Source organism: Diplodia corticola (genome assembly GCF_001883845.1).
Source record: "Diplodia corticola strain CBS 112549 chromosome Unknown scaffold60, whole genome shotgun sequence".
NCBI lineage: Eukaryota > Fungi > Ascomycota > Dothideomycetes > Botryosphaeriales > Botryosphaeriaceae > Diplodia > Diplodia corticola.
Window position 1 is genome coordinate 82,049 of NW_017971539.1, and position 22,339 is coordinate 104,387.

At 59.8% G+C, this 22,339-nt stretch overlaps 10 protein-coding genes across 10 annotated transcripts; 5 read left to right on the plus strand and 5 right to left on the minus strand.

Moving 5' to 3' along the window:
* Positions 1-91: 91 nt before the first annotated feature.
* BKCO1_6000022 (uncharacterized protein) lies at positions 92-730 on the plus strand (the record flags this gene model as incomplete). The annotated part of the gene is made up of 1 exon (XM_020277685.1): positions 92-730. One exon carries the CDS (start codon positions 92-94, stop codon positions 728-730), a length of 639 nt encoding a protein of 212 aa, XP_020126729.1.
* Positions 731-1,496: 766 nt separating this feature from the next.
* BKCO1_6000023 lies at positions 1,497-3,044 on the plus strand (the record flags this gene model as incomplete). Its single annotated transcript, XM_020277686.1, has 1 exon — positions 1,497-3,044. The coding sequence occupies one exon, from the start codon at positions 1,497-1,499 to the stop codon at positions 3,042-3,044; it is 1,548 nt and encodes a 515-aa protein (XP_020126728.1).
* A 1,083-nt stretch (positions 3,045-4,127) lies between these two features.
* BKCO1_6000024 (lysophospholipase) lies at positions 4,128-5,914 on the minus strand (the record flags this gene model as incomplete). The annotated part of the gene is made up of 2 exons (XM_020277687.1): positions 4,128-4,276; positions 4,438-5,914. The coding sequence occupies 2 exons, from the start codon at positions 5,912-5,914 to the stop codon at positions 4,128-4,130; spliced, it is 1,626 nt and encodes a 541-aa protein (XP_020126727.1).
* A 700-nt stretch (positions 5,915-6,614) lies between these two features.
* On the minus strand, positions 6,615-7,427 carry BKCO1_6000025 (c-8 sterol isomerase; the record flags this gene model as incomplete). Its single annotated transcript, XM_020277688.1, has 4 exons — positions 6,615-6,842; positions 6,894-7,003; positions 7,053-7,079; positions 7,133-7,427. The coding sequence occupies 4 exons, from the start codon at positions 7,425-7,427 to the stop codon at positions 6,615-6,617; spliced, it is 660 nt and encodes a 219-aa protein (XP_020126726.1).
* Positions 7,428-7,810: 383 nt separating this feature from the next.
* On the minus strand, positions 7,811-9,067 carry BKCO1_6000026 (short-chain dehydrogenase reductase sdr; the record flags this gene model as incomplete). The annotated part of the gene is made up of 4 exons (XM_020277689.1): positions 7,811-7,941; positions 8,004-8,141; positions 8,205-8,894; positions 8,983-9,067. The coding sequence occupies 4 exons, from the start codon at positions 9,065-9,067 to the stop codon at positions 7,811-7,813; spliced, it is 1,044 nt and encodes a 347-aa protein (XP_020126725.1).
* A 1,146-nt stretch (positions 9,068-10,213) lies between these two features.
* BKCO1_6000027 (c2h2 finger domain) lies at positions 10,214-12,188 on the minus strand (the record flags this gene model as incomplete). Its single annotated transcript, XM_020277690.1, has 2 exons — positions 10,214-11,899; positions 11,952-12,188. 2 exons carry the CDS (start codon positions 12,186-12,188, stop codon positions 10,214-10,216), a joined length of 1,923 nt encoding a protein of 640 aa, XP_020126724.1.
* Positions 12,189-12,734: 546 nt separating this feature from the next.
* Positions 12,735-13,320, minus strand: BKCO1_6000028 (cyanate hydratase; the record flags this gene model as incomplete). The annotated part of the gene is made up of 3 exons (XM_020277691.1): positions 12,735-12,756; positions 12,804-13,240; positions 13,288-13,320. 3 exons carry the CDS (start codon positions 13,318-13,320, stop codon positions 12,735-12,737), a joined length of 492 nt encoding a protein of 163 aa, XP_020126711.1.
* A 923-nt stretch (positions 13,321-14,243) lies between these two features.
* Positions 14,244-17,535, plus strand: BKCO1_6000029 (phospholipase d; the record flags this gene model as incomplete). Its single annotated transcript, XM_020277692.1, has 5 exons — positions 14,244-14,378; positions 14,473-14,848; positions 14,898-15,041; positions 15,204-16,057; positions 16,108-17,535. 5 exons carry the CDS (start codon positions 14,244-14,246, stop codon positions 17,533-17,535), a joined length of 2,937 nt encoding a protein of 978 aa, XP_020126723.1.
* A 1,151-nt stretch (positions 17,536-18,686) lies between these two features.
* BKCO1_6000030 (uncharacterized protein) lies at positions 18,687-18,893 on the plus strand (the record flags this gene model as incomplete). The annotated part of the gene is made up of 1 exon (XM_020277694.1): positions 18,687-18,893. One exon carries the CDS (start codon positions 18,687-18,689, stop codon positions 18,891-18,893), a length of 207 nt encoding a protein of 68 aa, XP_020126755.1.
* Positions 18,894-20,335: 1,442 nt separating this feature from the next.
* BKCO1_6000031 (palmitoyltransferase pfa3) lies at positions 20,336-22,336 on the plus strand (the record flags this gene model as incomplete). The annotated part of the gene is made up of 2 exons (XM_020277695.1): positions 20,336-20,540; positions 20,604-22,336. 2 exons carry the CDS (start codon positions 20,336-20,338, stop codon positions 22,334-22,336), a joined length of 1,938 nt encoding a protein of 645 aa, XP_020126756.1.
* Positions 22,337-22,339: the final 3 nt, after the last annotated feature.

Consider the following 22,339-nt stretch of genomic DNA (forward strand, 5'->3'; position numbering starts at 1 on the left):
TCCGCCGCAAGCGGGACGTCGACACTGCTGACCCAAGGCCACGCGCATCAAGCTTCCTCACGCATACCCACACAATAATACTACCTGCACCATGGCATCGCCATCAGAAGCGCCGTCTGCACCGCCGGACGTGCCCACGCCGGCGACCGACATGCTGCCCGCGGGCGAGCGCGAGGGCTACGCGAAGCTCACGCACCGGCTGTCCATCTGGCTGCTGGTCGTGTGCCCCGCCATCGCCCTGTTGCCGCCGCGCAAGCTGGACCTGTACACCGCCGGGCTGGGCGGCATGTCGCTTGTCGCGGCGGAGCACCTGGCGCGCGAGCGCACCGGCCGCACCATCCTGCAGCGCGTCAGCGGCGGCTTCGACAACGCGGTGCAGCCCGCCGACCACATGCCGACGGAGCGGGCGCGCCAGGTGCGCGAGATGCAGCTGCGGGCCAAGGAAGAACGCGAGGCGGTGCTGCGACAGGCGGGCCAGGAGCAGCAGGAGCGCAAGCAGCAGGCGCAGGCGCAGGCGCACGAGGACAAGGACGGCGTGCTGCAGCGCGTGTGGATGGGCGGCGAGACCGAGGGGTGGCGCGAGAGGAGATTGAAGGAGGAGCGCGAGGCGATTGAGGAGGGCAGAGGCTACGGGGACCTCATCATGGACCAGATCTGGGAGGTGTGGAATTGGGGCAGGGGCAACAAGGGCGACGGCAATGCCTCGGATTCGCAGAGCGGCAAGAATTAGGACTCGTCGCGTCATCTCGCTGCGGCGCGCGCCCTCATTACGGCTACACAGCTCGCCGGGCACGGCCCCCCTCCCAGCCGGCCGCCGGTCTGGAGACGGCGTCGTCCCGCGCGCGAGGCGAGGTGGAGTCGCGGGCAGAGCACGTCGAACGGCCGGCACGCGGCGGGCGGGTGTAGATATTAATCGCGCGTAAGAGACTCCGCTCACTCACAGGTCGGCCTGGTCGCTAACGTGCTGCTGAAGTGCGCCCGAGGCCGTGCGCGGCGTGAGCTCGAGCGTGGGTGCGTGGTCCCCGCTGGTGCCATGTCTCCTGTGCTCCTATCACCGCCCCTATCCCGCAGCCTGCAGCACACCTTAAGTCCAAGGCCAGACAAGGGCCGTCCCACCAACCCCGCGACGCTCATTCGTGCGTGTTGATGACGGAATCGGCGGCGGCCTCGAAGCACCAGGTTCCCGGCAGCATCTCCTCCTCCATCGTCCACCGGTATGCAACCCCCCGCACACCCTGTCCCCGGCCCGCCGTCCCCCATTACCGCCTCTTCCGCGAGAGCCTGTCTACCTCCGGCTCGGATCGCGGCCGAGCGCCGGTCCCATGGTCCCATGGCCCAGGACGCCCCACGCGCGCCAGCAACGGGGCGTCCGGCACCACGCCAAAACCGCGTTTGCGTTTCGGCTAGCAGACGCCGCCCGATGCAATTATACATTACCGTTGCCTCAAGTGCTAGATCCCTGACTCTGTGCCCGTCCTCCAGTGATTGATAAGGCCATGCCGCCGCCGGCACAATCCGCGCGCCCGACGTCCCTGTTCGCGGCCTCCTCGCTGCTCTCGCCGCTGTCCGCGACCGCCCCAAGCAGCAGCTGCGGCAGCAACAGTAACAGCTCCTCGTCGCCGTCTCCACAGCACCTCGAGCCACCCCAGCAGTCCGGATCCGCTATGAACCGCCTATCGCTCGACTCGGCGCTGATGCGCAAGAACCCCTTCGCCCGCGCCAACGCCAGCCAACTCTCCATCTCCACCGAGAGCCCCAGCGACCACGACATCGAGCCCGGCCTCAAGAGCGCGCCCCCCGTCCCGGACGGCCAGAAACGCCACAGCGCCAACTTTCCGCTGGCAGACCGCCTGCTGGCTTCCTTTTCCTCCGTCTCGCTGTCCTCCAGCAACGACGACCCGCCCATGCCGACCGACGCCGCCGCCGCCACCGGCGTCGGCTGCGAGGTGTCCGACGACGAGATGCAGGCCCTGCTGGAGCACGTCCGCCGCTCCGAGAACGAGCGCGCCCGCGCCGAGCACGAGCTGCAGCGCCGCGAGAAGGAGCTGGCCCGGGTCAAGAACGAACTGCGCAAGGCGGAGCGCGAGATCGAGGAGCTGCGCAACCGCCTGCGCCGCCACGAGCAGCACCGCGGCGCCCTCGACGGCACCCTCAACCCGGAGGAGCTCGGCGTGCTGCCGCCGCCCACCAGCCGCCACGACAGCCTCGACCCGAACCACACGAGAGCCAGCAGCTGTTCCACCACCGGTGCCGGCGCCGGCCCTACCGCCGCCACTTCGGTCCCCTCTCCCGTCGGCGAAAGCCCGTACTACGTCTCGGGCGAGGTCTACGGCGCCAGCACCAGCACCATGGACCTCAGCCCGACGACGGCCACGGCCACGGCCAACGCGACCCCGAGCCTGCGCCCGCTCAGCTGCAGCGCCGCCCTCCCCCCGCGCTTCGGCAACGGCTCCAGCCCGCGCCTGCAGACGCAGCCGTCCATGACGTCCATCAGCGAAGCCATCCCCGCCGCCGCCGCCGCCGCATCCTCCTCGGGCAGCCCCGTCGACCAGCACGAATACTCGCCTTCTTACCCCCAGGCCACCGAGGAGAACCCCTACCAGTACCGCCCGTACCAGTTCCCTCCCCCAACCACCACCACCATCCCCCAAGCCGGCGAGCACTACGAGCACCACCAACACCAACAGCACGCCGCCGACATCGCCGCCGCCGCCGCCGCCCTCGAAGGCAACGCCCCTCCCATCCCCGGCGACGACGCCGCCCACGGCGCGTCCAAGAGCGGCAGCGGCCGCCGCTTCCTGCGTTCCCGCCACGGCAAAGAAAAATCGGCGTCGGCGCCCCGTCCGAAGAGCTCGTATGCCGGCGCCGGCGCGCCGCAAGAGGGCGGGCTCAAGATCAAGGAGAAGAAGTCGGCGGGCCGCCTGCGTGAGAAGTTCTCGCGCATGTCGCTGTTTGGCGGGAAGAGGGATGATGCTGCTGCCCCCGCTGGCGGTGCTGGTGTTCCGTCTGAGCCTGTGCCGGCTGTGCCGGCTATGGAGGCGTAAAAAGGGAAAGTGGGAAGGGGGGAAAAGGGAAGGTTGAGGTTGAGGTTGAGGTTTATACCCGCTTTTGTTTTGTATGTACAATGAAAAGAGAATTAATCGTGCCGATGCGAGGAGAAGCAAAAGCAAAGCAGAGCAGAGCAGCGGAGATGGGTGTACACGTTATTTAGAGAGATACCACAGCAAAGGCCCAGCGGGAAGTGTAAGTTTCTTATTTTTTTGTATATATATACAACTCCAACTGATGGGAAGTACTCATGCCGGGGAAGGGGGGAGGAGTAGTTGGCGTTTCTCCTTGTTTCAACTTTTTGTTTTGCTCTCATTGCGATTGGAGTTTTTCCCCTTTTATGTATATTTTTTTAGGGAGGGGGTGGGGATGTCTGATATCTGGTAGAAGGGAAGGGGGGCGTACGGCGCGCGACTTTGGGTGTTTATTGGATAGGGAAAGGCGAAGCCTTTGTCTTTTTTTAACGAAATGTTGAAACTATTAACTGTAACCATTATTCCCCCTCTTTGCGCGCGCGCTCTGTCTGTCCGTCTATCTATTTCTCGTATATATGTATTCCTTCTTAACTCCCTTGTCTTGGCATACTACTCATGACAAACATATATACACTTAATACTTTTTTTTCTCATATTTATGACCGCGATGTTCGTATTCTCCTATTTGGCGAATCGCTCATTTCCACCTCGTGGCTGACGCACATCTGGATGATTTGTTGGACCTCTTTGTTCTGCGGTCTCGTGTCTTCTATTACCCTTGTCGACACAAATACACATACACATACACACGCTCTCTCCCGTCCGCTTTACAACGAGAAAAGGATTTGTTTTTCATAGTTTTTAAATTCCCATCTACCTAATTGATATCTGAGAGGAAAAGGAGACCGCCTTTCTTCTAATTAGTAATTACATCTTATTTACCTATTCCTTTTTGTAAAAATTTATCTAGATGTAAACCGAACGTCCAGCTCAACACACACACAGACACACAGACACAAATTTTTCCCGGTTGCAAGTTTCTGCAAAACTCCTCTTTCCCTCCCTCCCCCCAATTCCTCCTCCTCCTCCTCCTCCTCCTCCTCCTTAGTTGTAACAATACTCAGCCAAACACACATCACACTCGTCCGGCAGCGCCTCGCCGCTCTTCCTGACCATGATGCCGCACGCCAGGCACGCCGGCCAGCGAGCGTCGCCGCCTTGTGTCGCCACCTCCTGACCGTTGGCGATCATGCCTATCAAGCAAAAAAAGAGATTGTCAGTACCGAAGTGATGCGCCTCTCACTCTCGCTCCAAAACAAGGGGGATGATGGAAAGGAGAGGGACGTGGGGGGAAACAAGAAAAAAAAATTGTCTATTGGATAGAGTTGGAAGGAAGAGGAGGAGTAAAACTCACCACTCGTCTCGTTGCTCGAATACTGCAACTTCAGCGTCGCGACGTTGCTGTCGAACGTGAAATTGTTGTTCGGCACCCACAAGATCGTCAGCACATCCGACGTCGCGTTGCAGCCGAAAAACGTCGGCCGCTTGTTCAAGCCCTCGGCGACGAAGACGTCCGGGGTGGGGATGTCGGGCATGCGCGAGTTGGCGCCCAGCTGGGCCGTGGCCTGGGTCCACGTGTTGCGGATCTCGGTGCCGTTGGGCCAGTTGTCGTCCGTGTCGGCGGAATTGTCGTTGACGATGAGGACGTCGATCAGGTCGGCGGAGCGGTGCAGCAGCGGCCAGATGGGGTTGTTCTGGTTGGACACGCCGCCGTCGACGAGGTGCAGCTCCTTCTGCGCCGTGGTGGCGTCGTCCGCCGCGGCGGGGTCGTAAAACGGGTTCGGGTACAGGGCGAACAGGTCGTTCGTCGCCAGCTCGTGCAGGTCGGACACGAGATCGGCGAGGTGCTCGCCCAGCTCCGTTTGGTTGATGTTGACGGGCAGGCACACGCTGTTGAAGAGCGAGGACGAGGTGCCGAAGACGAAGCCGAGGTTGTCGAAGCCGGTCACGCAGCTGCTGTTGCTGCTGTTGCTGGCGACGCCGTTGACCAAGGAAGAGCCCAGGTACTTGGCCGGGGTGAAGGCGGCCACGCCCGCGTCCCACGAGCCAAACTCGTAGGGGGTGAACTCGTACTGCGTCGCGTCGGCATCCGGGTCGCAGTCGCCCTCCCACGTCTTGACGCCGAGGGCGGTGATGATGGGGAACGGCACCTGGTGCGCAGCGAAACGTGAATCGTCGACGAGGCCGCTCAGGGTCTTGTTGACGCCGCCGTTGTCGCCGTACAGGAACTGGTATGACAGCAGCCGGGCCCAGGCGTCCGTCAGCGTCACGTCGAAGCCGGCGCCCTCCTTGGCCGCCAGATCGCCCACGATGTCGATGCTGCCGTCGGACGTGTCGGAGAGGAAGAGCGTCTTCTCGAGCATCGCGGACCAGAGGCCGTCCCGCAGCGACGACACGGTGGGCCAGTCGTTGCCCGCCAGCGACGACAGAAGCCACGAGCCGCCAGAGAGTCCGGCCTGGTAGGACAGTGCCTGGTAAAGACCCGAGGTCGACGTGTTGCTGTCGCGCGAGTCCAGGCCCTGGATCACGCCTGCGCCGGTAAGCATGCTGCGGTAGCCGCCGCCACTGACGGTCAGACCGATGGTCGGGAGGTCACTGCTGCTACTGTTGCTGTAGGCGGCATTGGTCTTGGTGAGCCAGGAAAGCAAGGCTGCCTGTGCAACAGGCTTGCGCGCCGAAATGTACGAAGCCTCATCGGTGCTCACGCCGTCGGCTGCGGAGCGGACAAGGCCAGTGGCGGGACATGGTGCGCTGACAGGGCCGTACGGAGAGGCGGCGAGGGCGGTGGTGAGAAGGATTGAAAGCGCCCCGAGGTTGACCATTGACGACATGATGGCCCCGCGAAAGGAAGGGTGTTGTTGCGACGGCTGCTGCTACCCCGCTCGATAAATACCTAGGCATGCTGAAACGGAGCTATATATTTAGGTCCCTCTAGAATCTACCGGGCATTGCGGAGTTATTGAAGTGTATAGATGCCGGGCCGTCGTACCTATCACTGGCAAGTCCGGCAGCACGCGGCGGCTGGCGCCGTGGGAGCGACGCGCACGCGGCAGTGATAGACGCGGCGTATGCCCAGAAGGGCGATGGAAACGAGATGGGCGATGGGCGAATCGGCAATTTAGAAGGAAAAAACGGGGACCCGCCTTGCCCTTTTCTGCCGCCCTACGCGAAATCTGCCATGGGTGCGCCGAGGGGCAGTCGAAAGATGTCAAGGCGCTCACACATTCTGGATCAGGGCGAAGGGGGGTCGTGAGGTTGCGTGTTTGCGAACAAGAAGGCCCGATCGGGGACGGCAGATTGATTACTAACATACGGGGAGACAATGGCAGGCCGTCCTGGGATATTCAGGTGGCAGACAGCATGTAGACTTGGCTCGGGCGTCTCGTCTCCCATCCGCCGCAACTTCCTAAAACAGGATGAGGCGCGGCCGGACGTAGTACATGGACATGTCCGCCGAGGCACCGCACGTGAGAGCGTGGGGACTTAGCGTGTGACGGGCAGGCGGCATGCCTGCATATGTCATTTCCACATTTACAGTTTCGACTTCAGCAGATTGGCAATCATCTCGCGGCCGGTTATCCTGGTGGTGGCCCACAGGGTAGGGAAGTCGAGAGTGCTGGAGAAGGTGTCGGCGTAGCCAAAGAAGAGCATGGGCGGGATCCAGCCGCGGGCGTACTCCATGGCGAAGCACGACGAGTCCATCTTGTACTGCTTGACCTCGCCGCGGCGGAGGTGGTGCACGCTGCCGGCGGGGTAGACCTGGGTGTCTGGGTCAGCACAGGCTTCGGACATGGCGGCCTCGGTCAATACCTCGGGCTCGTATTCTCCAGGCACGTATGCGAGCTGGGTGCCGGTCAGGATGTTGAAGTAGTCGTCGGCCGTGTGGCGGCCACTGTGGCCCTCGGTGCCGATGGCGGTGCCTTTTGCCGTCAGTGTCTCGGGTCGCGTCTTCGCGGATTCACGGCCTACCGAAGATAATCAGGTACTCGGTGATGCCTGCAGTCGGTCAGCGCGCAGCCCCCTCTCGGACAAAGTCGGGCGAGCCTCACTGGCATGGATGATGTACATGGCACCCATGGCACCGCCGGCGTTGTTGAAGACCCACTCCTCGTCCAGGTTGACATAGCTGGTAAGATGGTCGCGGCCGGACAGCTCCGAGGTGATGTAGCTGACGATGGCTCTGGTGTCGTTGCCGTGGGCGGTGATGGCGCGGTTCGCAAGGTCGTGCAGGTCCTTGTGGTCAAAGATGTAGAAGGACTCGAGGTTCTTCTCCAGGTACGTGTAGAGGGGGAAGAACAAGGCGGCCAGGACGGCGACGATGCTGAGAGAGCGGATGGAAGCCATTGCGACGGACGGGACCGATGGGTTGCAACGAGATGCGGACAGGTCAATTGACTTGTAGTCGAGCACGCGGCGCGAAAGGAGAGGCCCGGGTGCCGAGTCGCGCGAAGGATGGCAGCTTTGCTGGGGGACGCGTTCAGGCCTTCTGCAGCAAACGCCGCCCCTTCACCGCCTGCGACCGATCGTTGCCTTCTGCATTGCGACCACGCACCGCCGCCCCCGTTATTCGTCACTGGTACGAGTGACTGCCAGCGCACTCCGCCGTCTCCGGCACCGAAGCAGCGCATTTTGCAGACTGACACTTGGCAGATCGACACATTTAATTCTGCGCAACATGGACTTCAAAATCCTAATCATCATGATCGTCATGCCCAAGAAACAGCAGATCAGAAAGTCTGCTTCACCAACTCCTCGCTAAACTTCCAAAGCCTGTCCGCAATCTCCACATCAACCGCATAGGGTTCCGCATCCTTGAGCTGGCAGTCATCGAGGTAGATGCTGCTGGCGCTCTTGACATCTGTTTTGTTTTCTCATCAGCTTGACCGTCCACTGGCCATCCGTCATCGCCGAAGCACTCACCCTTCAGCGCAGGATCCAGCGCGGCAACCATGGTCGTGGCCGCACCCTCATCGGTGCTCGCCTTGGGGTTGAGCGCACCCAAGAAGCTATCCAGCGCGTCTTGGGACTCCACGCTCCTGCCGACCTCGGTGAAGATGGCTTAATTTTCATCAAAGTCAGCAAAGAAGAACGATGCCTCGATGGACGACGGTAAAGACCTACTCCCCGGATGCACCACGTACGCCACCACCCCGGTCCCCTTCAACACGCGCTCGTTCAGCCCCACCGTGAACAGCACGTTCGCCGTCTTGCTCTGCCCGTACGCGGAGAACCCCACGTAGCCGTCGCGCGGCTCGACCAGCGCCTTGGGCATGGCGTCCGGCATCGGCCGCATCTCCTCTTCGGCCGGCACGGGCTTGCCCTCGATGTTGTGGTCGTGGAACCGGAACGGCTGGACGCGGTGGCCCTCGCTGGTGAGGCTGACCACGCGCGTCGCGCCCGCTTCCTTCTTCCCATCCGCCGCGGCCGCGGCGACGAGCTCGTCCCGCAGCAGGTTGGTCAGCAGGAACGGGCCGATGTGGTTGCCGGCGAGCTGGCTCTCGATGCCCTCGGGCGAGTAGGTGCGCTGCTCGAGGAAGAAGCCGGCGTTGTTGACGAGCACGTCGATGCGCGTGGTCAGCGCCTTGATGTCCGCCGCCGCCCGCCGCACCGTCGCCTGCGACGTGAGGTCGACGAGCACCGACGTGACGGCCGCCGCGGGCAGCGACGGGTTGGCCGCGCGGATGTCGGATATCACGTCGTCGAGCTTGGACTGCGTGCGCGACACGAGGATGAGGAGGGATGGGTTCTGCCGCGCGAAGGCGAGGGCCGTCGCCCCGCCGAGGCCGCCGCGGGAGACGCCGGTGACGACGACTGTGGGGAGGGGGGGTTTGTTAGGAGGGTCGGCGAAGCGGGGAGGGAGGGAGAGAGGGAGGGAGGGGGGGGAATCCGGGTTTCGTACCAACGCGGCCTTTGATTTGGCTTGCGAATGTGTCTGCTACCTCGCTGGCCTTGGTGGCATGGCCGAAATCAGGATGAGAAGTCATTGTTCTGGTTTGTGCACTTGATCATGTGTTGCAGCTGCTAACTCGAGCATTCCATCACCAGCGAATTCGTGAGGCTTATATAGCTCCATCATCATGCTAGGTGCATTAGTAGTATCTGTGGAGAAGAGTAAGCGTCTGGGATTGGCACTGCATGTGGGTAGTGCTAACCGAACATAGGACGGGGGGGCCAATCACAGCCCACCGCATTGGAAATCCAGAGCGTCTTTTGCATCCCTCGGGATCTTTTCTGCATTCAGTAATTCTCCGTGTCCACCTCAGTCCTAGATTTCTCGTATCCGGTAGCTTAACCGCCTGCGAGTGATGAGGAAGAAGAGAGTTCGCACGACTGGTGACTATGCGGGCGAACTTTCGTCCGGAGACTACATCATGAGTGGCCCGTTTGTAATCCTGGCGGAACTAGTCAAGTGAGGTGCCTCTAGCTTGCTTATTATTTCCGTCTAGATCCTTCTGCCATCTGACAAGGTACTCCGCATTGATACTGCTGATCCCAAGCTTCTTGGCTCGAGGCTGCTGATGCCCTCTCACTTTGGTGAGAGACCCGAGCAAAGGGGTCCAATGACAATGCCGTGTCAGGATGAGTTTCGTTTGTGTGATATGATGCAACCATCTTGGCGTTCGTGCTGATGACTCTGGGCCCGAAGAGAGCCGGAATCGACATGGGATTTGAGACAGGCCAAGCTTTGGCTGACAATTTTCCTATCTTGCTATCATCTCTCGAGTGGTCTGATCTTTATCCTCCGCATCCATAGCAATGACGTAGAGTGGTTTTTTAGTGCGTGTCTGCACCAGTCCATGAACTATTCTGAGGTTCAGCTATTTACCATTCTGACCCCTCCTTTTTCCCTTTAATAATACTCATTGGTTAAGATTTCAAGCCACCCTCGAGACCAGTATGTCTACTGCTGTGAGCTCGCTGAAGCTTATTTCATGCGAAAAGTGATTGATCTCTCTGTCTCCTGTCTTGCCTCGATCAAAGTTTCGTGCTGTTCGTGCAAAGCAGGTGAAATTATGAAAGAGAAACTAAAAGTAAGTTGCCCCCTTTCTTTCCACCCGAATTGTTTTTTTTTTTGAGTAAGCCATTGCTTCGTCTCAGGTTGCAGCTACGGATCTTCCTGTCCACATAGCTCACTCCCATGCACTCCTGTGGGCAGTGGAGGAAGCAGATAAAGAGACACCATCGTCGCCGTCTCCATCGGGCTGCTCTCCGGACATGTAGTATGCATCAGCACGGCGCATAGGGGCCGCCGGCTCTTTGGGGGACTGCATAAACGCATCCGATCTGTAACGCTTCTTGTATAGCTCATCATCGATAAGCTGGGCCGCAACATTCTCGAGACGCTTGCTCTTCTTCTTTCTGGCCTTCTCTCCGACAAAGGTTGCATCGTTTTCCTTGGCAAGAGTAGTCGAAGCGGTAGAAGTCTTCTCACGAGCCGGCGCGAATGACTTCTCAGTCATTTCCGGTACGTAATCCTGGAACGGCTGCGGGTAGATGTTTGCTGTGGAGTGGTAGACTTTCCTGGACTTTGACAGCGGAACAGCCAGATTCATGTTGTCTTGGATGTGGGGACCACGGCTGGAGCCACGACTGACTTCGTCCCAGGAACGACCAATCTGCGTGTTGTTTCCAAAGCCCTCCCTGGGCCAGTCAAGAGGAAGAGTGGACTCGTACTTGATCATTCCAATCTTGTATCCACTACCACGTTCCTTCTTATCATGCTTCTTGTCGACGTACCTATCTTGGCGGTCTGCGAGAGTGAAGTCAGGGCGCTGTGCATCCTTGGCCCCGAGGAATCCTCCAGAGAATTGGTCAATGGCCTGTCCGAAACGATCAGAACGGGAGATGCCGCATTCAGAAGTGGGCGCCTCGCAGTGGGCGACAAGCGCAGTGGTGCTCCTGAATAGCTTCAGACATTGCGGGCATCGCTGCTGAGAGATACCATGGATCGTGTTGATGTGCTCCTCCAGCATAAAAGGCTCCTGGAAGTTGTCATCACACTGCGGAAACGGGCAGGCGTACATCTCGATGACAGGGTTGTAGAAGCGTTCGGGATTGTAGTCCTTGTGGGTTGGGTCCCAGTAGCGCTGCATGAGCATGTTGGTGGAGTTTGCACTTTCATACTCCAGCTCCCTGGCCTTCAATGCAGCGTCCCACTCGTGTGTGAGCGGAGTTTTCTGTGCTCCGGCGAATAGGGTTTCTGACGCGCGAGGCTTGGTCCATACTTGCGATGCCAAATCTGTGGGACCCTTTTCTGATGTGGAAGGTCTCGCGGTAGAGTCTGAGGGTGACAGAGACGGAGCTTTGAGAGAGGGTACTCCACAGGATGGCAAACGAGCGCCACCACTGGATCCGGAAATTGACATACGACCCATGCTGCTGCTAAGATCGGTAGGACCAGAGGCCCTGCCGGTGTCCTGTGAAGGTAGCGCAGGCCAACGTTCGCCCACACGAGGCGCGTGAGGACCTCGAGGCTGCGCCCGCGGCTCCAATGGCTTTATGACAGAGCCGCCGGGTTGGAATGACTCGAGTGGGTTGGCCTTCTCTTCCTCATCAAGCAGAGAGGCCGATTCACTCAAGGAGATGCCGCCAGAAGTATCCGTATCATTGACTTGGAAATCAAACACTTTCGAGGTCATGACGTCCGGATCGCTCAAGAGCTTGTTGACCATATGCTTGTGCTGGATATTCGATTTGAACTGCTGGGCAGAGATCTTGCTGCAGTGGTCGAATTCCAAGTGCTCGATTAGAGCAGCGGCACGTACAAAGTGTTCGTTGCAGCCGATGCAGCGGATGTCCTGGTCGACAGGGTGAAGCTGCGACAAGCTGTTAGTACAGAGCTGCAGCGGCGGGTCTGGTTTACCTTACCTGTCTGATGTGACGGTCACGGCCGCTGGCAGACTTGAAATCCTGACCGCAGAACTTGCAGCAGAGGTGGACGATGGGCGAGGTTGCCTTGTGGTGTGTAAGGTCGTCCCAGTCTTTGGCTAGGTAGTCGCATTTTTTGCAGTAGTCGTGGTCGTCATCGGCATTGCAGTGCCTCATGCGAGCTTTGTCGGACGTGAAGGTCTGGCCGCAGCCAGGCTTAGGACATTTGACGTTCATGGTGGCGGTGTTGCCAGGTCGTTTGAACGGCGCGTGGGTGGGTGGTGAGGTTGCGGCGAGCAGAACAGCTGTCGAGTAAAGTTATTCGTGTGGAATCAGAGACCGGAAGGAGCCAGCCAGCAGAAGAAGGCATCCCGATTAGGCAGCAACCCAGGGTCCACCTCTTTCCTGGTTTGCTCCAACCACATCACTGGGCTGCGCCCAAATCAGCGCATCATACCCTGCGCTCCAACAAATGATGCTCAGAGTACGGTGAGGAAGGCGTGCCAGGAAATCCCCACAAGAGCGGGCTTGCGATCAGTTAAAGTGGCACAATGCGCGACGGGAGAATATCGACTCTGCCACGTGACCTTGATCCCAGGCGACGCTGGCTTCAATACCTCTTTTGCCTCACTTCCCGGTCTGGGAAACCGCGCGTAAACGAAATCAGCTGCAACGCTCGCGTAAGTGATAACACAAAGACTCCATTAACGATTATTCTATGGCTTCTTGCAGAATGCATATTGCTAGTTAGAAGTCCAGCTCCATATGGGGATACGGTTGTGCTTAGAAACGAGAGTACGGGAGCCTATCTGCGGTCAGAACTGAAGGGTCAGATGGGTACGTGAGACATACCACTTGCCGCGGAGCGTAATGACAGCCCAATCACCCTTCTCGTCGGTCTCCTTCTTTACAGAGGTGGAGAAAGAGATGGCGCTCATGATGCCGTCACCAAACTTCTCGTTGAGGACGGCCTTGTAAGCATAGCCGTAGTTCTGCACAATCTCGTACAGACGGTAGATGAGAGGCTCTCGCGGAGGCATCTCCAGGGTGCGGCCGCGGTCCGGGTGGCCAGCGAGCTGGCTCCGAAGCGTCTCGACGGGGATCCCGAGCAGCTCCGACAGGTTCTTGGTGTCCTCGTCGCTTGCGGCGGCCTGGCCGTAGAACAGCGCGGCGACGGCAACTTCTTCGCGGCCGAGCTTCTTGGCAATGGCCTCGAAGGAGAGGTTCTTCGCCTTCTTCGCCTCAAACAGAGTAGGGGAAGACTCGGGCAAGCGGGGGATGAGAGAGGCCTGTGGCTGTCAGTCTATGCACGTGCAGCATCGGCCACAGCACATACGTCAAGAGTGGTGATGGGGTGCTGCGAGGCCATTGCGGATGACTGATGGAAAAGGCGGTGCTGGTGGACGGCGAAAGCGGGGCGGGCAAGCCTGGCGGACAAGGGGAGCAGAGCGCGGGGAGCGATGCGGGTGGACAGCGATGCGGAGGCCATGGAGAGAGACGACGTATATATCCTTCTGCGCGATGCGGCTCAGTGATTCGAGGGGATCTGGGATGCAGAAGGAGGGGTAAGGTGCGGGTGCACGTGGGAGTATATGCCGGCTGGGCCAGCCGGGCATCGGGCTGCAGTACGCAGAAATGAGGTCATCACCCTTCTAGAAAAGCGTTGACGTCTGTTTGTCATCCTATCTCCACACTGCTCTCCGCGATCGCCAGGGCCGCTCGCCCGCTGGCGAATAATGGACCGTCTTGGGCGCCGCTGGTGGACGCTGGAGGTCTGTTAGGGGGCGCTAGGCGGCGCGGGTTGCCGGCTGCGGGGAGGAGCTCGGCAGAGCAGACAGCGAGATCAGGATTGACGATGGCGGCACCTTGGTGGTCAGGTCGCGTCCTCGGGCGCGCAGGAGCTCAGGGCAGCACGGCAGGGCGACGCCGCTGGGGGCAGCGCGATCACGGGCGGGAGCAGACGGGAGCAAGGATCAAGTGGGGTACGCGTTTTAAGGCCAATCGCCAAAAGTCGTGGCCGCGAGCACGATACGACCCCCTCAAGCCACGACCGGGCGGCGCAACACCACCGGTCCCGGCGCGCAACCCTCTCCTAACTGTCCCAGCAGCATCAATTCCTGGGTCGGCGTCCGCCACAGGCTTTTTGGCGCTGTCTGGACCCTGAACCGCGACTCAGCTTTCACGAGCCTGCCCTACAACTGTGGGGAGCGTCACCGCTTTCCGACCACCCGTTGATTGTCTCACCGCTGGACCCACCGTAAAGTTCGTGCACAGGCCGCTCCTCGAGCAACAATGCCCAATGATCAAGACGACCACCTGGCCTATGGAGACTACCATGGCGGCGCGCGCGACGAAAGTGGAGAGCGCGGCTTCGTCGGCCACTTTGGCCGCCGCATTCTTGGGGAGAGAGCTGAGGCTGAGCCGTCTGTGAGTAGTGCACCGCCGCAGCCCGCCGAGGATCATGACAAGCCCGCAGTCCACGTTGTTTCAGCTTGACTCCGCTGATCTGTTGTCCTCGTAGGATATAACTCCTGCGGACCCCCCACCGCACCACCGACCCTTCTCCCACCACCCCGCCGAGCCGCAGCAAGGCGAGCCTGACCACTACGAGCCCTATTCCACCCAGAAACCGCCCCCGATGGCTTCGTTCTTCAACAAGATCGGCGAGATGATCTCTGGCCACGAGGAGGAGGAGCCGACCACCCACGAGCAGGTCAGCGCCGTCGCCGCTGAGACTGCCCAGGAGGGCGCTCCCAAGTTCGCCGACCACCGCTATCTCAGCTTTGCTCCCGAGCGCCGTGACAACAACGTCAAGTGGTTCGTCGATGGCTGCGGCTACATGTGGGCTGTGTCTGAGGCGCTGGAGCACGCCAAGGAGTCCATCTGGATCCTCGATTGTGAGACGTCCGTTGTCGTGCGACGGTACACAGCGCTGACTCGCCTTAGGGTGGCTTTCCCCGGAGCTGTACCTGCGTCGCCCGCCCGCCAAGAACCAGATGTACCGCCTTGACCGCATGCTGCAGGCCGCTGCCGAGCGCGGCGTCAAGGTCAATGTCATCGTCTACAAGGAGGTCGAGCAGGCCCTGACCCGTAAGTACCTGAGCCCGTGGCTCCCTGGATATCTCCATTCCCTCTTCCCCGACTCGACCGACCCAGTTACCAAGGCGCTTGCCCGCGTCGGATTGGACGTCATATTCAAGTCTTTGGACTATGCTGAGGCAACGGACCCGCTGATTGCCCCGCCTGTTACAGTTTCCTCCAAGCACACCAAGCACCACCTCGAGGGCCTGCACCCCAACATCGCCGTTCAGCGTCACCCCGACCACTATGTCGACAGCAACACCCTCACACAAGATCTCATCGACGAGTTCAAGAACTTCAACTTGAGCGCCAAGGCCATTTCCACAGCTCCTTGGGATGCCTTCAAGGCCGTCTACGGTTCCACCGAAGACACCGTCCTTTTCTGGGCCCATCACGAGAAGCTGTGCATTGTCGATGGCAAGACCGTCTTCATGGGTGGTCTTGACCTCTGCTATGGCCGTTGGGATACCAACCAGCACCAAATCGCCGATGTCCATCCCGGCGACCTGAACGAGATCGTCTGGCCCGGTCAGGACTACAACAACGCTCGCATCATGGATTTCCAGGATGTTGAGAACTGGCAGAACAACAAGCTCGATCGTCAGGAGAGCTCTCGCATGGGCTGGTCCGACGTTGCTCTGAGCATGAACGGTCCCATCGTGGCGGATCTGCAGGAGCACTTCACCCAGCGGTGGAACTACATCTTCCACGAGAAGTACAAGATCAAGAACGACGGCAGGTTCCAGCGTCTGGACGTGAAGAAGCCCGCCGCTCGGCAAGAGGACAACGACCTTGCCTATGGCGAGGAGCAGGAGAGCGGCTACGGCTTCCGCAAGACCCTCACCAGCCTTTCGCACCACGCACACCACCAATTCGAGCGTGCTGAACACCACCTCGGCTATGGTCAGCAGGACAGCTCTGAGGGTCAGCACCAAATCGATTCGAACGACCGGGCCGGCACTGGTGAAGCTGCGATTCAACTGACTCGTAGCTGCGCTGAGTGGAGCCACGGCTGCACGGTTGAGGTACGTTTCAGACGGCTATCAGATTGTACATCAAGGCTAACCCATCGCAGCACTCGATCCAAAATGCGTACATCGAGAACATCAAGAACAGCAAGCATTTCATCTACATTGAAAACCAGTTCTTCATCACGGCAACATGCGAGGACCAGAAGCCCATCAAGAACATGATCGGTGCCGCCATCGTCGAGCGTGTTCTGCGCGCCCACAAGAACGGCGAGAAGTGGAAGGCCATCATCATGATTCCGGCTGTCCCTGCTTTCCCTGGAGACCTCAAGGCAGATGAGGCTTTGAGCACTCGCGCCATCATGGAGTTCCAGTACAAGTCGATCAACCGTGGTCACGGCAAGAGTATCTACGAGACCATCGCTGCCGAAGGCATCAACCCGTTGGAGTACATCCGCTTTTACAACCTTCGTAACTACGACAGACTCAACATCAGCGGCTCTCTTGAGAAAGCCGAGGAGAATGGCGGTGTGTCGTATGAAGACGCTCGTGACGAGCACGACCGCCGTACTGGCGGTCGCTACCAGGAGCGCGATGGTAGTGAGGACGGCTACCCCCGCGGTGATGATGAGGATGGCCGCTACGAGGATTACCAGCGTGGTGCCCGTAATCTCAGCCGGGACAGAGGCCTGGGCAGCGGGCGCTGGGACAGCGTTGCCGAGTGCTACATGCTTGGTGGCGAGGACATCAGGAATGTTCCCTGGTCCGGCACCATTGACGAGATTGACGCCTTCATCACCGAGGAGCTTTACATCCACTCGAAGCTTCTCATCGCTGATGACCGCGTCGTCATCTGCGGTTCCGCCAACCTCAATGACCGCAGTCAACTGGGCAACCACGACTCTGAAATTGCCGTCGTCATTGAAGACCCCACTCCCTGTGACTCGCTTATGGATGGTCGGGAGTGGCGTGCATCCAAGTTCGCCGCCAGTCTGCGTCGCCAGATTACGCGCAAGCATCTTGGCCTTCTCCCTGCGCAGGACTACAGGCGTCCCGATGAGAACTTCCGCCCGATCGGCGTTCCGAACATCTACGATTGGGGCAGCCGCGAGGACGAGCTCGTCGTCGATCCCGTGTCGGACGACTTCCTCAGCCTCTGGAACACCACGGCGAAGACCAACACCGACGCCTTTGCCGAGGTCTTCCACGCTGTGCCGTATGACGGCGTGCGTACCTGGGACCAGTACGACGAGTACTACGAGCGCTACTTCAAGGAAGACACTGCGGAGAAGGAGGAGAAGGACGAGGAGGCCAAGGAAGATGGGGGCAGGGAGGGCGCGCCTCGCCGGTACAAGCGTGGCCACGTCATTACCGAGAACTTTGCACCGGGTGAGGAGGGTGCCCGCCAGGTCAAGGACATTCTCAGCAGGGTTAGGGGCACGCTCGTCGAGATGCCGCTGCTCTTCCTCAAGGACGAGGACGTTGCGAAGAGCGGTGTTCAGCTGAATGCTTTCACCGAAGAGGTCTACACTTGAGCGTTGTGTACACTTGACCTATTCCGAATAGGGATGTTGTTGATGATTGTGGTTTAACCGAGGCCTCGGCCATCTTTCTCAAAAGCACGGCGCAGTATTTATTACAATACCATCTGTAGATGGAGGGCACGCGGCTCTGGAACTGGGCACTGCTAGGTCGTTTGACTGTACGTAACTGAAAGAATGATTTACGACTCTTGACTGTAGATGCCTCGGTATCATGACTTCTTTGTGTGCGTGAAGCATCGTGTTCGTTAGTGTCTTGGCAGGAGAAGAACAATACTACAATATCGGGGAACAATATCAAGATCCTAGTGATCGCTCGACGCAGAACTTCTTTATGCAGATATCGTTTGCTCGACGGCTGGAGGTGCCACTGGGGTTTCGGTCTCGGCCGAGGGTAGCACGTAGAGTCAAGAAAGTCTGAATGGCTGAATCATTCTGGCTAGGGGCGTTGCTGAGAGACGACCTTGAAAATAGCTATAGTCACCGAACCCTTTTTTTTTCGTGCATCGTCCTCATACCGTGATACAGCAAATTCTATCCTCTTTGACAATACTCCGAGAATCCTACGTTACTCCGCGAATCCTGGCAAATGGCACGCGGGGGCGGTACGGGCCAGTGATCAGCCTTCCTAGCGGTCTCCGTGCACCAGTGCAACAACGCAAAGTACAGCTTCATGGCCCACTATTTCCGACAAGCATCGCCACGTCATGATTGATGTTCCTGTTTGTCCAAAGTGGCCAATGGTTGCGAGGGAACAGGACAATACTAGTGGCGGGAGACAATACCAACTGGGGGAATACAATACCAACGCTCCCACTTCGCCAAGGCCTGAGACGGCCGTTCTTAGTTCAACGAGGCGCGGCCTACATGCATCTCCCAAAGAGACGGTAGCCAACAGGAGCTTCTTTTCGTCCAAGCGCACACCACGTGGCGAAGAGAAGGGTATGACCAGACGGCATTGGTAAGGGCTCGAGCAGTATAAAGAGTCCCTGCTTCCGGCAGAGAGGAGCCACTCACCCATCACCACACTCACTACGAACACCCGTTCTCAAGTAAGTTGCTGACAGACAAGCAAATCCGCAAAGGACAGATTGCTCACGTGAAGAAACAATCACAACAGACAAGCCCATCTCCAAACACTCAAGATGTACGCTGCTACTATCGCCCCGGTCAACTCCCAGAACGGCATCGCCAGCGGTGGCCACGGCTGCACCGTCATGAACACGGAGCCGGTCAACTTCCAGAACGGCATCGCCAGCGGCGGCCACGGCTGCACCGTCATGAACTCGGAGGAGCCGGTCAACTACCAGAACGGCATCGCTAGCGGTGGCCACGGCTGCACCATCATGTAAATGCAGCAACATTGCGCCAGACATGACGGTCTCGGTGCCGACGACCCCGCGCGCATACAGTGAAGATATCTGGTGAAGTGGAGGACGGAGAGGAGATATAGATACCAGCAACCCCGTTGTTCTTCTCATCTCTTGCTTCATCAGCGCGTCGGCAGGGCGGCATGGAGAGAATCGGTCGATTGTATAGGGAAAACGGATGGATGGATTCGTTTCTTTCGATGGGAGAGCCCAGGGTGCTTTACCCTTGGGCGATATATAGGCTTTTGTCATTTCGATGGGAATGCCGCTGGTGTTCTCGAGGCTGGATGATCGTTTCCTATTGGGGGCGCACCGTCTGGCCTAATTTACTTTGCTTCTCCTTTCTTCCCTGTGTTAGATACCATGCAGAAGCAGGGCACTGTCCTGCAGATAGTGGAACGCAGTGTCTTTGATTGCCTCTTGTGCGGAATGCCGGTAATTTATGTGTCAGCAGAAGTTCGAAACTGGAAGGTCTTGAGTCAACATGGCTGGTGCTTCTTAAGATTCAGTTACTGAATAGCGTGGAGATGGTCATATAGCGCGGCGATCACCCGCTGCCAGAGCCTTGGGTTGCGCACAGGGCGTCTATCAGGTAAAAAAAAAAAAAAAAGTTTCCGGTGCTGGCGTAGATGGCGGATTACCAGATTTGGTAGCCGACGATACAGAAGCCTCTTACTGGACGAATACCCCTTTTCCTTCTCGGAAAACATCAGGCGGTGAGGGGCGGTGGGCAGAAGCGGAGACGAAGGTCCCTCGAGTCGGACAAGGCGGAGTGTTTGATACGCTTGTTCTCCGGGTAGGGCTGAGTGGCTGGACGCGACACGGGCGATGGTCGGCTGTCAAGTAGGTTCGGAAGGGTGCCACCCTCAGAGAAGCGGATGCTGGCTGTCGAAGAGAGGCGACGGAGCGGGCAGAGGGGACAGCGGATGGCGAAGCACGGCGGGCGGAGGGGTGGAGAAGCGCGGGAATCTTGTTATCGTTATTTCCGCGGCGAGATGCGGCACCGGCGTCAGATCGCTGGGCCATCACGTGGAGCTGCGCCACCCGATCCAAGGCACAGCAGGCGGTGCTTCCCATTCGACACCTGCAGCCGCTGGCGCTACCCAGACATCCTCCACGCCTCCAGCCTCCCGCTCGCCGCCGCCGACGCGTCGCTCTGCCGCTGAAACGCATCGCAGACAAGCCCCGCCAGAGCGACCCGCCAGAGCGACCCGCCCCAGAGACGCCCGGCAAACGCCATGACGAGCCGCAGCTGAGCCAGACACCGCCGAGCGCATCCGCCTACACGCCTCCAGACCTGCATTTCTCCCTAACCAAGCCCCCTAATCACCCTCCCTGCTGCCGATTCCGCTAGAACCACCCGCTTCCTCCCGCCACGACCCGCATTCATACTCGACCACCACCGCGCCTCCCGGCCAAGCGCCATGGCCACGCTCGCTGAACTCGCGCCCTCACCACCGCACTCGCCCTCCCTCGCCATGCGTCGCAAGAGCTGGGCCCGCCGCTGCGAGCGCTACTGCTGCAACGTCGTTTCATACTTCCCGCTGTGCATTGTCTATGGCCTCACCACCTGGGCTGTGTGGGTCTCGTACAAGATCGGCGTGCAGGAGAAGCTCAGCACAAACAGAGGTATCCCTCCACCTGCTCCCTGAACCCGTCCCTCTTGGCTGACCAGCCTCTCGCGAGTCCCAGACTACTTCTGCACCTGGCTGGCCGTGGTCCTGTACGCCATGGCCAATTGGTGCTACACCACCGCCGTCTTCAGGGACCCCGGTTCGCCCGTCGACCAGACCAAGGGCGGCTACAACTCGCTGCCCACCCAGGAGCTGTCGCGCCCCTACACCTCCTTCACCGTCAAGTCCAATGGAGAGCTGCGCTACTGCAAGAAGTGCCAGACCAAGAAGCCGGACCGCGCCCACCACTGCTCCACCTGCAAGCGCTGTGTGCTGAAGATGGACCACCACTGTCCGTGGCTGGCCGCGTGCATCGGCCTGCGCAACTACAAGCCCTTTTTGCTGTTCCTGATCTACCTGTCGCTGTTCTGCTGGGCCTGTTTCGCGCTGTCGGGCGTGTGGTGCTGGAAGGAATTCACAACAGACCAGTACATGGACAACCTGACGCCCGTCAACTACATCGTGCTCGCCGTCATCTCGGGCATCGTCGGACTGGTCATCACCGGCTTCACCGCCTGGCACCTCATGCTGGCCGCGCGCAACATGACGACCATCGAGAGCCTGGAGAAAACCCGGTACCTGTCGCCGCTGCGCAAGTCGATGCAGCAGCACTTCAACAACCAGGGCCAACGCCACTTTGTCGATGCCGCCGAGGGCCGGCCCAGTATCGGCGACCAACTCGTCGAGATCCACGCCAACGCGCTACCGGGCGTGACGCGGCCAGAGGAGGGCGAGGACTACCGGGCTACGTCGCCGGCGCAGCGTTCGCTGCAGCGCAACTGGGCGGATTCCGAGGCACAGCGTGAGCGCGAGCGCTATGACGAGTACCTGGACGAGCTGGACTCGGAGAAACTGCCCAACGCCTTTGACATGGGCTGGCGACTCAACCTCACGCACGTCTTCGGCGAGAGCCCGTGGCTGTGGGGGATACCAGTCTGCAACACGACGGGCGACGGGTGGCGGTGGGATGCGAGCCCGCGGTGGGTCGAAGCGCGCGAGCAAATCGCCGCCGAACGCTTCAGCCAGATGCAGCGCCAGAAGGACCGCGAACGAGCCGCCGGCTGGGGCATACCCGACTCGCCGCCGCGCTCGTCCACCGCGAGCCCGCCGCAATTCACATCCACTTACTACAAGGCCCAGCCCGGACCCCCGCCGCCGCGCCCGAGCAACCGCAACAGCCGCTTCCTCACCACCAGCAGCGGCGTCGCCACCGTGCCGCGGGAGGGCCGCCGCAGCCCCGGCAAGGCCGACGCCATCCTCGGTCGCGCTCCCGGCCTGTACTCGGACGATCCGGGCATGATGGGCCTCGGCGGCAGCGGTGGCGGCGGCGGCGTGCCCATGCAGTACATGCCCAGCCTCCGCCACGGCCGGCCGCGCGCTTCGTACGACGACTTGGACGACTTTGACGACGACGACGATGACGACGACGAGGGCGAAAACGAAGACGAAGACGAGTACGACGACAGCAGCGACGAGGCCGAGGGCAGCGGCAGTAACGGCAAGAACAGGAAGGGCAGCAGCGTCGGCATCAACGGAACCTCTTCCTCACGCTCATCTTCGAAACCTCCCACCAGCACCTCTTCCGCCGCGGCCGTCCCTGCGATCAAGACGGAAAATTGGAACGATCTGCCGGCAGAAATGATGGGAGGACGGACAAGGAGAGGGCCGACGGCGAGGAAGTCGCCGAAGAAGTCGACGGCGACGACGGCAAAGGCGGCGGAAGAGGAGTGGCAAGAATGGGGCCCGAAGTAAAGT